Genomic DNA, 17,711 nt, shown 5'->3' with positions numbered 1-17,711 from the left:
GAGTACGTTTGTATATTAATAGGGTAGTTTCCTTCATTAAAGAAAACGAAAGGCATCGATTGTGATACCTACGTTACCCATCATTAGTGTATTCATATTATACAAATTATTTGGCTTTAGAACTCTCAGTTTGGACAAATGTCAACGGTCAATTTTAGCCTCATTTGAAAAAGGCCAGATTGGCACCCATGAGATGCCACTCCACGTGACGTCACAGGGACCCAGATGCTATATGAGTTGTCAGGAGTTTTACATCGTCTGAGATTACCAATGCATGCATGAGGCACAGAGTTCAGGGAAACATCTCTTAATAATCACCTATTAAAATTGCCTATCCTCAGAAAGTTTCCTTCGTTTGATAGGGTATTAATAGTCCTTATTAAAGCCAAGCACTATCTGCTAGCAGGGTACTCTGCTACGTGCTACCAGCCTGCATCGTAGCGGCACTCATAGTCTCGCTCCACGGTGGCCTCACGCGGTGCCAGCTGGAACCAGAATGATGTCACATGGGCTTTTCCCGGCATTCATCCTTAGCCATCGTGTTTTTGGGCGCTTGAAAATTTTCCCTTTTTATTTAATTGCAAAAAATAAATATCGTCATTTAAAAATCTAAAAGGGCGAAATATGTACTCCAGGTGTAATAATCTTTCAATTTAGGCAATTTAAACAAATGGGAAACCACCCTTTTGCTTTGATGTTATCAATGGTTGAGATTAGAGCTATGTGAACATTAAATTTTCAATTCAAGTAGAGTTCAAATTAGTGGGGCCATTATTCATGAGTAATTAGTCAAGTTGGAAACCCCCCCCCCCCAGACCCTTAAAAAATATGTAAGATTTTTAATACGGTCCCATTATCCTTGCGTTCATTTTGTATTACGAGGTGTCCTTGTGCCCCCCCTAGAACAAAATCCTGGATAAGGCCTTGCTTGTGCCCCCCCCCTTTCCCCCCCAGAAAGAAATCCTGGATCCTACCCTGCCTACAGGACAATGCTTCTTGGTCTGGGGGTGTGTACCAGAATTTTTATGGCCACTCCATTGTGTTGACGACAGGAATTTGTCAAGTGCATCACTTTGAATGACACCCTTCCCCTTGTTACCAGCCATAGGCGTTTGGTGACTCCCTTCCTCATGTTCAACCCTCTGAAATGGATGGCATGATATTGCCAATGAGGTATTGGAGCCACCGCAGACATTGTCTTTGAGTGGTCTTGTGTGGTCTCCGTCTGATTCTGAAACTGGGGAGCAGGGCTGGCCTTAGGGTGGGGCGACCCTTTGCCCCGGGCCCCGGGTTCGTGAAAAAAAAATTAAAATATACGATAGTTTTGAAAATGCAATTTCAGCTATTACTGTATTGTTAATTCCGTGCTAGACAAAAAATAATATTATGAAAAAGGAATAATAATACAGTAATTTTTATAGGCTTACAACTAGTTAACTTTCATATTCTAACTTGTAAAAATACGTACCTATTGAAAAAGCGTGCTTTTTATGTTTATTTTACATTATGTATAATTTTATGAATAAATATAATTATAAATTTTATTTGTATTATACTATTTTGAACTCAACTGCGTGATGGTATCATAATGGCTTAAATACGAAGTCTGTATTTGGGAGGGGAACACATACTTAGCCAGAGAGTGGTAGGGTTTCAAAATGCTCGAGTTTGTAGATGGGGTATAGAGTTTAATATTTTAGGTGAAGGGCCCCGCACTGAAGGTTCGTCCCTCGCCCCGCACCTGCTAGGGCCAGCCCTGCGTCTCAGTCTGATTCTGAAACTGGGGAGGACAATCCACTCATCCTTTCTTGTGCTTGCACTTTTTCACCGGGGCCTTTACTTTCTATTCTTTTACAATCACCCTGCTATGTTGGATACCGTTTTATTTTCCCCATTGTTGACATTTTTTGCCAAATATGAAACATCTACATTCACCAAAATTTAATAAATGAAACTAAGTGGATTTGGTTTTGAATTAGTTAATGGAAACTTTAATGAATTAAAATTAAAAGTTAACTTTTTTGAAGAGTATCCATTAACCCTAATACGGGCAAGGTGAGTCTCTTGGACTCATCGCATCACATTTTGTGAATATTATTATGTTATTGAAATGTCAGCATGTTATAATTTTTTTACTTCTTCTAATGGTATATTTCCTATAAATTAGAGTAATTCAAACTTCTTTCGGAATCAAAGTAACTTATATAATTAAATTATAAAAAATAATTTTTTCCCCTGAATTCCCACAAATCCGGGCAAGGTGACTCTGTTTGCACGAAATGTAAAAAGTAATGTGCATTTTACAAATACATATTTGGTGTGAATTGTCAAAATAATGTAAAATTATCACTATGTACATGTAATGATAAATATTTGGTGTTTTATGCAGTGAAAACAGAAACAATTAGTCAAAAGAGTCCACTGTACTCGCTGTTTGACTATGTATGAAATTAATAAGTAATGTAAAACTTTTGTTTAACAAATAATAATCAATTTTATTTAATTGATTCTAAGGTGCACAATATGTACAAATTGATGTGAAAAGTAATATTTTTCACTGTTTAATAGTTTAAAAGCAAATTAAATTAAAAGCAAAAGTTAAAAGAACCCATTGGACTCACCTTGCCCTATTATGTCAGAAAAATATGTTGCCCGTATTAGAGTTAATGTTAATAGTTGACTACATATTTAATGTTAAATTTTCTTTATTAATTTTTTAAGTCATTAATCCCAGCTATGGATGGGAGGGCAGTGGTAGTGGTTCACAATCAATTTTGTTTGACCATTATGGTAATTTTAAATGTTCTCTGTTCTTCAGTGTATTTGAGTACCTGAATGAGACGGCTCTTCCTGCATTACACGCCAGTTCTGGGTACGGTGGTCTTCCATTTGACGAGGATGAAGGCTGGACCTCACATCTTCCTTCTAAACTCCTCGGAATCCCACGTCTTCGGCAGTGGCGGACTTCACAAGGTTTCGTTTTTCTTCATTTCTGTGTTGCTGTTTGTAGACTCAATTTGGTGTCAGAGACTTATTGTCAAATTGATGTACCCATGCAGGGATGCTGTATTTTCTATTTCACAGTTAGCCTTTGCTTTCTTTAGTAGCCGCAGTCAGAGTTCAAATTCATGTATCTCTGGGCTTATGGCTGCTTTAATTGGTCACTGACGGCAGTTACGTGGCTACTTCAATTGCTCACTTAAAAGAAGTGATCTAAGCACTGGAAAAATCTTAGTTACAGAATATCCCGGGTGCCAGTGGCATAACTAGGAATATGCGTTTAGGTGGGTTGGTAGTACCTGCCCCCTCCCCCCCCCCTCCCCCGCCCCACGAGGCAATGGGGATTCCGGGGAAAAAAAAAATGATTTGCCCTAAAATATATTTTACATATTTTTGGCTCTTAAAATTTAACTTTAAGCAGATGCAGTTGCTGTATATCCAAACCAGACAATAGAGTAGTATCCTTCATCAAAGAAAACGAAAGGCATTGATGGCGATTCCTTGCCTAACATTAGTGTATTCAATTACAAATTATTTGGTTATAGAAATCCCAGTTCAGACAAATGTTAATGGTCAATTTTAACCGCATTTGAAAAAGGCCAGATTGGCGCCCATGCGATGCCACTCCACGTGACGTAACAGGGACCTAGTTTCTGTACCAGCAGATAGGAGTTTTACATCGTCTGAGATCACCAATGCATGCATCAGGCACAGAGCTAAGGAAAACATCTCTTAATAATCATTTATTAAAATTGCCTATGGTCGGAAAGTTTCCTTAGTTTAATATTAATAATACTTATTTAAGCCAAGCGCTACCTGCTAGCAAGGCACTCTGCTACCTGATAGCATCCTGCGTCATATCAGCGCTCTAAGCCTCACCCCAAGGTCACCTCACTAGCGGCCATGGGAACCAGAACGACGTCACTTGGGCTTTTCCCAGCATTAATACGTAGCTGTCGCGTTTTCGCACGCTTGAAATTTTTCACTTTTCATTTAATCGTGAAAAATAGATATCATCATTTAAAAATCTTAAAGTGTGAAATGCATACTCCAGGAATAATAATCTTTCTATTTAGGCAATAAAAAAAAATAAAAAAAAATAATAGGAAATCACCCTATTGTTTTAAAAATTTTTATCATTTCTCTGAGGCTTTGTGGGGGGGTCTATTCCTTCATTATTATCCCCCCCATACTTACGCCACTGCCAGGTGCTGTGTGCTCCGTATTATCTATGGTATGGTATTTAGAGGGAGGTAACTGGTATGTAGCTGGGGTCATTTTCACCGCAAGGTAAGGGAGGGAGGATAGACACCCTGTTGAAATTAGTCAGGTTGTAATGACGATAGGCTTAACCAAGGCTTAACGTCTCATTTGCCAGACAGTGTCTTGCAATTGACGTTCCCTCCACACTACTCTCAAGCAGGGATACAATCATCTCCGAAAAGTTTCTGCCCCTGCCAGGACTTGAACTCAGGCCCACAGGATGTGAAGCCTTCGTGATGTATTGGTGAAATTTTGCTCCCTAATTATGGCGTTAATTTGGATGACTTTCCTCAGATATCTCATTTCTTCAATCTCCAATCTTGGGTTTGTCTTTAGATGGTGAAATGAATTTCCTGAAAACTGCTGTTAATGAGACAACTTTTTTTGAAAATTGGCTTCTCTGTGAACATTTAGTATCATCATTCCGAAATTCCTCCAGTATGATAGCCCTGCGGCTTAGAGACAAATGCTAGCAATTTGATCAAGACGTTCAACCGTGGGTAATGTTGTTCAGGAATGCAAAGTTGTGTTTCTCTTGAAGTAACATATCATCTGTGATGTTGCTTGTGAATAATTAGGATTATTAGGCTTCAATTTCTTGCCTCCAAATGAGTAATTACATCCTGGAAACAAACCAGCCCCTAGAGGAAAGGATTTCATGCTAAATACCGAAAAACCTCACATATGAAACTTCCTCACTTATAAAACTTTTTTTGGTTCCCTGCTGAAAGTTTCATAAGTGAGGTTCTACTAAATATGATTCAACTTCTATCTGTAATCATGTATGTACAGTGGAACCTCACTTATGAAACTGGTTGCATTAACTCCCCGTCAAAAACATTGGAGATAAGAGCAGCCTCGATAGCTCGGTGGTCTGGTAAGCTGAAGGTCCGTGGTTCAATTCCCGGTCGAGGTGAAATTTTTCCACATGTTTTTGGCATTCATTCCATCTCCACACCACCACTATGTCATCGTTGTGTGTTTATGTTCCTGTCTCTTTGTTTAAACTTCTATCTGTAATTATGTTTGTACTTTCTCCTGTAGCGACTCGTGTGAATGCGAATCTGAAAAAATGTAAGAGATTTTTAAACATCATTCTTATGGGATATACGTAATGGCTTTGTGTGTGTTGCAGGGGGAGTGATGCAGGGGAGTGTGTGCCGTTATGGACCCCACTGGACACCTCCAAGTCCAGTGCTGCTCGATGAAAGAGTCGAAAAGATGTGGAATTGCTTTGATCCTGATGAAAATGATGGAATGTATATTATAGGTAATTTGCATATGTTCTGTCCAGCATATGCATTAATCTACCCATTCCCCTCTTGGGGGGGTAATAGGGTTACATTTATGTCATAAGAAAGCTACCCACTCAAAGTCAGAAAATTTCTGTGTGCTGAATTAATGCCAATGTGGAAATGAAGCCAAGCTTCACCCTCATTTAGGGATGTAAGTGTGTACCACTGAACTAGTGCCCGGCGTTGTAAAAAATCCATTAGAGGTCTTTGCAAGCTAGGAAAGGATCCGAGAGGAGTGGAAAAGTTTCATGTTTTTAACCTTTTCCCTACTATACACATATGTATACTTGTGGACGTTTCCTGACCTGCGAGACGACGGCCGTTTATTTACGTGTGAGAATTTCCTGGCCAGGAGAACGAAAGCCGTATATATACGTTTTCTAGCTCTCTCCCTTTTAGGATGGTCGCGGGTTTACGACATCTTTGTTTCGGGACCCAAACCTGCAGGGTTTAGGATTTACCCTCGGAATCCGGGAGCAGGTACCCGGACCCCTCATCCTTTATAACCCCTCTTAGCGGTAAGGGACAGCGGTCATTCAATTGTTTATCCAGTCAGGTTTCGAAATAAATATTTGTTCATTTCTCAAGAAAAATAAACTAAGAATTGAATTACTTGTGTTTTGAGCAGCGTTTACAATTTTTAAACGAATTTCTACGATATATAATAATAATAATAATAATATCTTTATTGTTCCATGGGTCAAACAGGTGACATAGAACATTGTCAGGGAGACATAGAACAGACATAGAACAGACATAGAACATGTGACATAGAACATCAAAACATACATGTTGTCATGAACTATCAGACAAGAATTCATTTACATTATAATAACCCTTAGGCTGTAAAAAATTTTTTAATTCTGTCTTAAAAACATTAATATTTGAAATATGTTTTATACTCGTAGGCAATTTGTTAAAAATAAGCGAGGCAGAGTGATGTGGACCTCTTTTGGCACATAATTGTTGTAAAATATGTATATTTTCACTCCCACGGGTCAGATAGGCATGAACCGAGGAGTTTGGTAAAAATAAGGTAGGGTTCTTTTTTACAAATAATGCACAGTAAAAAATGTACATACTTGGTAGTGTCATTATTTTATATTTTAGAAATAATGGCTTTCCAGGAGACCTGATGGACACATTTGCCATAACTTTCAAGGCTCTTTTTTGCATAGAGAATGCTCTAGCAGCAGCACTTGTGTTTCCCCATAAAACTACACAATAAGCCAAGTGAGAATGAATTTTGGCATAATATATCAATTTCAGTATTTCTAATGAAGTAGTTGGAGCCAATTTGCGAATCATATATATTCCCGTTGCCATTTTGCTAACTAAATCCTCAATATGATATTGCCAATCAAGGTTTTCAGTTAATTTCAACCCTAAAAAATTTGTAGAGCTAGACTGCTGAATGGCTGTTGATGAATTAGTCTTAAGTAGAGGACTCGTTTCTGGAGGACTAATTTTGTGATGGAAATTTAAAAAACATGTTTTATTTCCATTCAATTTTAAGTTATTACTTTTACACCAGTCAATCATCTGTGCTACTGATGAGCGTGCCATATCAATCACCTCCCCTGTCTTATTACCAAAACTCAGAGTAGTAGCATCATCAGCATATAAAATGACTTTACTCTGATGCAAATGAGATGGTAAGTCGTTAATAAAAATGATGAATAATAGTGGCCCTAGAATAGATCCTTGGGGCACTCCACAATTTGAAATAAGGACATCTGAGTAGTTCTGATTAACATCACCACTACAATTAGTGTTTAATTGCACTACCTGCTTACGATTAGTTAAATAGGATTTTATCCAGGCTAAAGCATTGCCATTAATTCCGATTTGGACAAGTTTACTGTACAATATGCAATGGTTAACAGTATCAAATGCCTTTGTTAAATCATAAAAAATACCAATAATTGCTTTCTGGTTGGCAAGACCTAAGATAATGTCATTAACAAGCTGAAAAACAGCAGACATAGTTGACTTGCCTTTAATAAAGCCATGTTGGGAGAGATTCAATAAATTAAATTTACACAGATAGACAATGATACGGTTGTAAAAGAGTTTTTCAAAGATTTTCGAGAAAACAGAAAGTAGTGCTATGGGTCTATAGTTATTTGAGTCACTCAAAGATCCCTTTTTATGAATTGGGCATAACACAGAAAATTTTAAATTTGTCGGAAAGTGGCCATTGCAGATTGATAAATTGAAGATATCCGATAGAGGGGTAGAAATAATTTTAGCAGCTAGCTTAATAATAGGCATAGGTACCCCATCACTTCCGGCAGACCATTTATTAGCGAGAGATTTTATGACATCTTCAACCTCGGCAGGATCTGAGGGAAAAAGAAATATTGAGGCAGAAGTACTCATCGCTTTGATAGTGGATGGAATGCTATCATCATTAACTTGACAGAACTGTTTATTAAAATAATTTGCTATGTTTTCGGGCTTTGAAACAGCAATATCCTTAAACTTTATGAAAGGTGGCGACTGTTGGGTGGGTTTATTATTCGTCTGCTGCTTAATAACATTCCATGCTGCTTTGCATGAATTATTAGATAAGGAGATACACTGGCTGTAATAATTTTTCTTAAACTCCTTGATTTGAGTTTTATAATTGTGCAGAAGTACTTTATACTCATTATAAAGAGATGGATCAGAAAATTTACATTGACGATGTAAATCTCTTACTCTAATACTCATGTCCATCAGCTCCGACGTGAATTTGACATTTTTCCTTTTACAGGTAGACTTTACTGTTTTTAAAGGAAAGGAATGGTTAAAATTTAATAAAAATTTGTTAAGGAAGGAGTTAAATTTAATATCAACATCAGAAATGTAATTCTCATCCTCCCAAATTACGCATGCCAAACTCTTAAGAAATTCATCAACGCTGCTATCATTATAAAAACGTTTAGTAATATATATTGGTGCAGTAGATTTAAAATCATCAAGCTTCACCTCAATATCAAGGACACAATGGTCAGACATATGACTAAATATGGTATTACACAAAATCCTCTTATTTGGTAAGTTAGTTACAACTAGGTCGATAAGAGTAGAAGATTGAGAAGTTACCCTCGTGGGGACATCGTTAATTACTGCTAAGCCAAAAGATTGAAACAGGGCACCAAGTTCTTCACGTTGGATAGAGGGACTTTTTAAATCAATGTTAAAATCACCAAGGATTATTAGGTAGTTAACATTACAACTTAGCACAAATTGAATTGTGTCACTGAATTCCTGTAAGAAAGAGATGAAAGAGGCACTTGGAGATCTATACGTCACAATCACCCCTAGACAGAGTTTATATGCTCTTAAGATTACTGATGCACATTCATGGACTTTTTCAATGTTATGTTTCGTCTTCTTGCATGAAAAAGACAAGGAAGGTTTGCAATAAATTGCAACACCTCCCCCTCTGTTATCCTGTCTACAAAACGAAGCTGCAAGTTTCATGTCATTGATAGCATAGCATTGTATTTAGTTAAAATGTATTAACTTATATCTCGAGTTATGTATAGACATCAACATGGAAATTGTTGCTGCGTTAAATACGTTAATAATGGCCTTAGAACTTCGTTTAAAATTTGACAATGCTCAGATAAAAATGAGGAATTCAATTCAAAGTCTGTAATTTACGTGCAAGCAACAATTATCCATTTGCAAAATACATATAAGCAATACATAAGTTGACTACGAACCAATGCCGCAGGTATGGTCATAACCCCGGAAAGGAGGGAGCACAACTACTCTCGGAGTCCGAGATAGTGCAAAGTCCCTCCGTGGAGGGGTCGAAAAAGGTTCAGCGAGACCCTTCTTAATGAATGTCCTCCAAAAATGCTCCGTACCACGAGAAAGAAGAGTCTGTTGGGGCTCAGTACAGCAGTTATGCAAAGACGAAAACTCCGCCGTCTCGAAAGGGTTAAGGGATTACATTTGAGAGATGGCAGTAGAGGATCCAGGAGAGGGACTAGGGGGCTAATTATGGGGTGAACTCCCAGAAGTGTTGGGGGTCCGAAAAAAATTGCCATTCTATCTAGTGTAAATTGGGGGGAGGGCTATAGCCCCCTTATACCCCCACCGTATAGATCCACAACTGAGAGGCGGGTAACTACATTCCTTTAGTTGAGAAGGAAAAGGGAGATTGGAAAATTTTTCAGACCGTGAGTACACTTGAAGATTCCTTGAATTAGATACATACTGTAGGGAAATACAGTGCCTATTGTAAGAGGCTGTTTAAAGATCATTTCTATGTCATTTAATGAGCATTCGATTCTTGTCCTGTCGTCAGTGGTTTTAAATAAACATAGACATTGAGTGTTACCTACTTCTTGAATTGATGGTAAAGGTTATAAAAAAGAAAATGTGCATTAGCTTTTTCCACAATAATTTTTTTATTAACCCTTATTGCATTTAGACTAGGGGTGGTCGGATTGGATACTTCGGATCCAAATATCCATGGACATTGCCCTTCATCGGATACTCAGGATCCAAATTTGCGGAAGGCATCGGATCTTGATCCGAAATTTTAAATTTATGCTTCAGTGAAGGCAGTGTCCCATAAGAGGGAGTAGAAAGAGTTCCGATCCTCTCTTTGCATACCCCGTTGCACTATGATGCTTGTCCTACTCATGAACAGTCATTTTGTTTAATAGCTCTTGTAGGGGTTATACAACAGAATTTCAACTACAGAAAATTTTGCAGGAAAATATGACAGGCACATAGTGTGACTCTTACAAATAGATTGAACGACCATCGGGAGAATCTCAATGGCAGAGGATAAAAACCAAGTCAAAAGTGACTACGTCACATATTTTAAAAAAAACACCCTTGACACTCCATCACCCAATGCCTCTAAGATTTTTTCGTTTCCGAGACCACACAGTCCATAAATCATTACCTTCGATGGAAAATATCAATTAAATTAAAAAAGAAGAACTTTGTGCTTTCACATTTATATTTATTCACGACCATGGTTTCAACGTTAGACGTCATCATCAGGTGAACTCTACAGAGGTCCATCACATCCTTTTATACCAGGCTAGGAGGGGTAGGGAGGAAGGTAATTAGGTTGAACGGATTGGTCAACAGAAAAGAGGGAGGGGAAAAAAAAAACTTGGTCATATGGTATGAAAGAAGTTAGGGGGAGGAGGCTCCCTTAGGGAGGGCATGGCAGGTGGAGGGGGAATGGTTCAGGTGAGAGAGAGGCCGAAGAGTTTGTCGTGTCATTAGCCCAGGAATTTAGGAGTGGGAGGCTTAAAAGAGGGGGGTGGGAGTCATACAAAAATTTGTTTACAATGTTGTCATTGGAACGTACGTGCTGCAAAATTTCCATTTGTTCCAAAGCGTGTAATCTAGGTCCTTTAGGTTCGTAATGAAGCATTTCAAATACAAAATCACTTCGATGATTTTCATCTAACAATTATATAGCAAATTGTGAAGTAGTCTTTTTATTTCTCGGGCAGGCTTGATGTTCTTTCACCCGCTCTTGAAATTGTCGCCCCGTTTGCCCAACACCGTTGCATTCACATTTTAACCTATACTCCCCATTCCTTTCTTCTCTTGGGATGGGATCTTTTGTGAGGGAAAGAATGTTCCTGAGGTTGGATTTATTGTAAAACGCAACTTTAATTTTATTCTTAGGCTCCTTTTTGTAAATCTTCGGCCCGATGTCCTTTAAAAAAAGGATTCTACGCCACTTGGCCGTGGATTCTTGTCGCGTTCGGGATCCATAAATTTCTCCCACTGCTTGTTTTTTTAATTGTTTCTGATATAAGCTATCTATTAACTGTTTGTTGTATCCGTTATTTTTAGCAATTAATTTAATTGTGTTTAATTCCTCATTGAACTTGGCAAGGGACATTGGAATATGCAGCAACTTATGTAACATGCTGTGAAAGGTTGATAGGAAAGGAAAATATCAAGTTATACGAGAACAATGGAAGTGTGTTTCATCCGTACCCTATCTCACCAACTGATCTGTTTCATCGCACCTGCTTCAATTTCTGGAGAACAAATCAAGGCAGGTGACAGGCACTGGACCCGAAGATGACTCGATACTTTTCGGCAATTGAATAATGTGCATGAGATTTTTAAAAAATTAGACCACATGCATCACATTTCTAACACATTTAGGTTTTTTTGAGCTCTAATTGATTAACCCTTTCGAGACGGCGGAGTTTTCGTCTTAGCATGACTGCTGTACTGGGCCCCAAGAGACTCTTCTTTCTCGTGATATGGAGAATTTTTGGAGGGCATTCATTAAGAAGGGTCTCGCTGAACCTTTTTCGACCCCTTCACGCCGGGACCTCGTATTATCTTGGACTCCGAGAGTGGTTGTGCTCTCTCCTTTCCGGGTTTACGACCACACCTGCGGCATTTGTTCGCAGTCAACTTATTTATTGCTTATATGTATGTATTTAGCAAATGGATAATTGTTGCTTGCACATAAATTGCAGACTTTGAATATGATTCCTCATTTTTTTCTGCATAGTCAAATTTTAAACGAAGTTCTAAGGCCATTATTAACATATTTAATGCAGCAACAAAGTTCCATTTTGATGTTTATACATAACTCGAGATATAAGTTAATATTTATCGTAGAAACTCGTTTAAAAATTGTAAACGCTGCTCAAAACACAAGTAATTCAATTCTTAGTTTATTTTTCTTGAGAAATGAACAAATATTTATTTCGAAACCTGACTGGATAAACAATTGAATGACCGCTGTCCCTTACCGCTAAGAGGGGTTATAAAGGACGAGGGGTCCGGGTACCTGCTCCCGGATTCCGAGGGTAAATCCTAAACCCCGCAGGTTTGGGTCCCGAAACAAAGATGTCGTAAACCCGCGACCATCCTAAAAGGGAGAGAGCTAGAAAACGTATATATACGGCTTTCGTTCTCCTGGCCAGGAAATTCTCACACGTAAATAAACGGCCGTCGTCTCACGGGTCAGGAAACGTCCACACGTATATATACGTGTATAGTAGGGAAAAGGTTAAAACAAAGTTTTTTAGTTAAAACAAGACTATACCAATATTCAACATTTTCCGAGCAGCACAATTTTCAAAGAAACAGGCATGACATTAGTACTGTCAAACAAGAAGAAACAGCCCTGAAACGCCAACGATATATATCACATAAGTCGACCAGCTCCGCTTTGAAGGCAACAACGTCACAAAATAGCAAGATTTCACATGTTCGTCCTGGACTCCCTCATTCACAGTATCGTTGCTTGAGAGGATAACGCTTCTTCCCCTCCATCTTTCCTTCACACGCCTCTGCTACCCACCCCTTCCTCTTGCTGAGTGGTCATCTTGTTCTGTTCCTGAAAGAAGTAACACTCGTCGCATGTGATGCTAATGTTGTTCTTAACATTGTTTATTGTGTTGCAGATTACGCAGTTGCAATTTAATTTAATGATACAATGATAAAAATGTCTTTCATTGCGTGGAAACCTTTTCACTGACATAAAGAGAGCCACGTGGGTTTACTGTGACGTGAAACTATCGCAAGGAAGTGCAAAATCCACCTCATCGCAGCTGAAAGATTTGCGGGCGAAATGCAGTCAGTATTCAATGAGAAAGTGACTAAAAATGGGGGAACTCGCGTGAGGAATATCAAAATTCAGTCATTAGTTTATCCGGAGATTGAGACCTATTTTCATTTCCAAGCATAGCAGGTTGCATCCTGATGTGTGTAAATAATGATAATAATAATATCTTTATTTGCCCAACGATCTAGTACATTAGTAATGGACAAGATATAAGGAACGTCAATGATACATGTAAATACAGAAAAATACAGATATACATAATTAATCAGGAATAATTACCTGTTAACATATTTACATAAAGAGTTAAAATGCATCGTCAAAGTATTCATCAACTGAATAATACATTTTAGCCAGAAGTAGTTTTTTCAACTTGGCTTTAAACAAATTAACATTATTCACATTTTTAATATCTGTCGGTAATTTGTTAAAAAGTTTGATGCCCATTTCTTTGGGCCCCATTTTAGTAACTCTGGTGCGTACAAAATTGTGATGAATATCACTTTGTGACCTAGTGTAATGACTATGTACAATGTTATTCAAAGTGAAATTTTTGAGGTTATTCTTTACATACATAACAGTTAACAATATATATACACACGGAATAGGTAGTACAAGCAATTCTTTAAATATTGGTCTACTGGGAGACCTATAGCCTTTATGAGCAATTATTCTCATGGCCCGTTTTTGTAGACAAAATATTTTAATGGATTTATAAGTTGATCCCCAGAAAATTACACTGTAAGTAACATGTGAATAAAAGTCACTGTAATATAGGTTTAGTAAAGTTTTCCTTTCCACTGTGGAACTGAGCTGTCTCAGCAAGTAACGTGTAGAACTAAGTTTGCCGCTCATGTATACAGAGATGGGCAGTATCGAAAATACTTGTATTTGAAATACGTATTTTCGATACTTTTGTAGTTTGTAATTTGTATCGGAAATACATTTTCTGAGAGTATTTTGTATTTTGTAACGAAAATACATCTAAAGAGTAGTTTGTATTTTTAAAATACATTCAAAATCAAAATACATACAATGTTTTTGTGCATAAGTAGAAAGAGCGTGCGACGAGATGGCAGGGATCCCGAATGAGTCTGTATTAGCCTGTCATATATGGGACAATATATTGCCCCTTAATTTACTTCTGTAACACCCGTAGGCCCTTGTATACTTGCAAAACGTAGTCACGTGTGGAGTATTTTGCGAAACGAAGGTTTGCATTGAGTAATTTGTGGAGGGGACTTGTAGAATCTGACGCTGTTCCCAAAGGTGCAGGAGACATTTTTCTCCATTTTATTTAAGACATTTCGCCATGGATAATGGTCTAATTGCCAGTTTCCTATAGATACGTTGCAAGAATGCTTGAGCCTCTCATTCTAAAAATAGTTCATATTTGAATTTATTTTAATTTTTTATTAGGTAAGAACTTCGGTGAAGGCATGTATTTCGTATTTTAATAGAGTATTTTGAAATTACATTTGTATTTAGTATCGAAAATACAATTTTTATAAGTAATTTGTATTTTGTATTTGAAATACAGATTTTAAAAGTAATTTGTATTTTGTATCTAAAATACATTTGACATGTATTTTGCCCATCTCTGGATGTATACAATGTGGTCTGCCCTGGACATTTTGTAATCCAGATGTATTCCTAAGAATTTACAGTTATCCACTTGATCAATAGGTTTACTGTTCAGACTTACACTGATGTTTTCTGATGGTGGGCCACTAGTCTTAAAGTGCATTAAATTGCTTTTGTTTGGGTTAATAATAAAAAAGTTATCCTTTGACCATTCACTGATCTCATTTGAAATTAACTAAGCTTGGTCAATCAATGATTGTTCAGAATTGGATGACACTGTCGTGTCATCAGCATACAAAACTGGTGTATTATTGTGATTAGAAGATAAGGATGATGAAAGGTCATTTACATATAATAAAAATAACAGTGGACCAAGAGTTGATCCTTGTGGAACACCCACTGTTGAATGACAAGCAGTTGAAGTATATTTGACTCCATCAAATTTAATGGTCACCACCTGAGATCTATTGTGTAGATATGATTTTATCCATTGATGCGGAATACCCCTAATGCCCAATCTATAAAGTTTAATCAATGGCTGGTCATGATTTACAAGATCAAATACTTTAGTAAAATCATAGAATAAAGCCATAGTTTCATTTCTCTTATCAATGGATACCAGTATTTTATCAATTGCATGAGTAATAGCAGTAACTGTGGATTTTCCTTTTGTAAACCCATGTTGATTGCTAGAAAGTAGGTTATGTTTATCTAAAAATGATACAAATCTTAAGTAGACTATTTTTTCTAAAATTTTGGAAAATGCGTTTTGCAGTGCAATTGGCCTATAGTTATTCAAATCATCAATATTACCTTTATTCTTATAAGAGGGCACAATCTTAGACACTTTGAGCGGATTTGGAAAAATTCCAAGTCTCAGAGATTCATTAACTAGATGCAGAAATGATTTAAATGATTGTAACCCTGACAAAAATAAACTCCACCATGGTGGGTACAGGAAGGGTGGCATCCTTCATGGTGGGTAGTTACCCTTGCACAACCCACGCCCTACCCACCATTAAGGGTAAGGGAAGGAGAGAAAAATCCTTCGTGTACCCTTCCTTGGAACTCCTTCCCTTACCATCCGTGTACCCTTCCTCTACCCACCATGAAGGGTAAGGGAAGGAGAGAAAAATCCTTCGTTTACCCTTCCTTGGGACTTAGCATTTATAACTGAAGAAAACATATCCTGAAAGAGTCTCCTTAGCTACTTTCACCTGCTAAAGAGTATTGAGTTCCGTACAAGAACGTAAGCAGTCTTTGAAAGCAAAGATAGACGGGCTACACAACTAATCTTTAAAATTTCCTTAAGGAAAACAATAATATACATATTCAGTGGCGTATCCAGGGGTGGGGTCCGGAGGGTTCGGACCCTCCGCCCCTCCGAAGTATAAAAACACAATCATTTTCCTTCATAATAGAAATCAAAATATTGAAAAATAATGAATTTAAAAAATATTTCTTTGACTATTGAAGTTTTTTCGATTATGAAAAGTGTTTGAATAAGTTGAATTCCAATACTCACTATCCTCTTTTTCAAAACTTTTCCCACCTGGTTTTGGACCCCCCCCCCCCCCAAACGAAATTCCTGACTACGCCACTGTACACAATAGTTTCTGTAATTGTGTGAAAAAAGCTCATTTAGAAGTTCTTCCATTCACGTTTTAGGATGTAACCTATTTGTGTGGCTGACAATGAGACATCGCTAGAGTGATGTTCAGTATTAGAATGCCGATCTTATTTTCTGAAACGAAATAGGTGTGGTTGAAAAAAGTCACAGCTTTCTTCCACATAGGCCCGGGTGCGATTCTCATCTTAAGATTTTGGAGTATGAGTTCCGTTGAGAAAGTATTCTTGTCAAGTACGTCGATAGCTGAGGTTGTTAAATCTGTAGTTCGTGATCCTGTAATATGTAGGTCCTGGGTTCAAGACCACGTGAAGGCTAATTTTTTTTATACCCTATAACTTTAGAAATCACTGTTGCAACTCATCCCCATTCGTTTAATTTAGTTGCTTAGCGATTTTTTTAATTTTTATGTTAATTTATGGATTTTTAGTTTTTATTTTATCCTACCCTTCCTGTACCCTTCATTGAGGCTGGCCAAACCCTTCCCGTACCCTCCAGGAAGGAGAGGGCGTACCCACCAATGTTCTAAAATACCTTTCATGTACCCTTGCTGAAGGGTACAGGAAGGGTACACCTATCCTTCCTGTACCCTCAATGGAGGGTAAACCTCTCCTTGATGGAGGAGTTTATTTTTATCAGGGAAAGATTTCATCATTTTTTAAAAATAATTTGAAAGCTTATAAAAATGATTTTTTTATCGGTAAAAATATGAAAATGTTTATGTTAATCTAAATAGCTTTCCTTTGATTGTATTTACCCAGAAGAAACTTGAATAATTATTTCATTTTACAGCAGACAATTGAAAATGCATTAGGATCTGAAAATATCCGAAGATCCGGCTCTAAAAATCAAGAATCCGATCCGGATTGGGGTCCGAAAAATATCCTGGATCCGTCCATCCCTAATTTAGACTTAAGACTCTTTCCTTTTCTTACTTTAATATGTTTGAACTATATGAATTTAATGTCAATTAAGAATATCACAGATATTAAAACTTGGATATCTATATGTAATATTATTTTTGCAACTTGTCGTGGATGTTACAAATAGGATATCTATGTTAGGTCGTCAAAATATCCATCGAGGAATGACAACATTTTTTTGGATGTTCATGGTGAAACAAAAACCAGATACTGTTCCACAAACTTATGTGTTGTGTTTGTGTGTGAATTGGATGAAAATATTTCTATATTTTTTTGGATATATCAACCTTATCTCGATGTCCGATGGATATCGTCTGCTGCTTGGGAATGCTACTTGGCAGCTGCTGATTCTGTGGATGATTTATTGGAAAAGTGCAAACTTGCTCTCATAATCACTCTCTCATTGATCTTTTCTGGGAAGAGGCACTATGTTTTGAAGTAGGGAAGTACAT

The 17,711-nt window shown here is 37.4% G+C and overlaps 1 protein-coding gene across 2 annotated transcripts in view; it reads left to right on the top strand.

Moving 5' to 3' along the window:
• The window catches only part of LOC124161924 (polycystic kidney disease and receptor for egg jelly-related protein-like), a 241,807-nt gene that overhangs the window by 196,432 nt on the left and 27,664 nt on the right, over positions 1-17,711 (top strand). For both annotated transcript variants that reach the window (XM_046538185.1, XM_046538186.1), the window contains exons 32-33: positions 2,819-2,973; positions 5,399-5,533. In XM_046538185.1, the coding sequence (XP_046394141.1) occupies positions 2,819-2,973; positions 5,399-5,533 (290 nt within the window). The remainder of the gene's footprint in view (positions 1-2,818; positions 2,974-5,398; positions 5,534-17,711) is intronic.

The sequence above is a fragment of the Ischnura elegans genome, chromosome 7 (genome assembly GCF_921293095.1).
Source record: "Ischnura elegans chromosome 7, ioIscEleg1.1, whole genome shotgun sequence".
NCBI lineage: Eukaryota > Metazoa > Arthropoda > Insecta > Odonata > Coenagrionidae > Ischnura > Ischnura elegans.
This window is presented reverse-complemented; position numbering and strand designations above follow the sequence as displayed.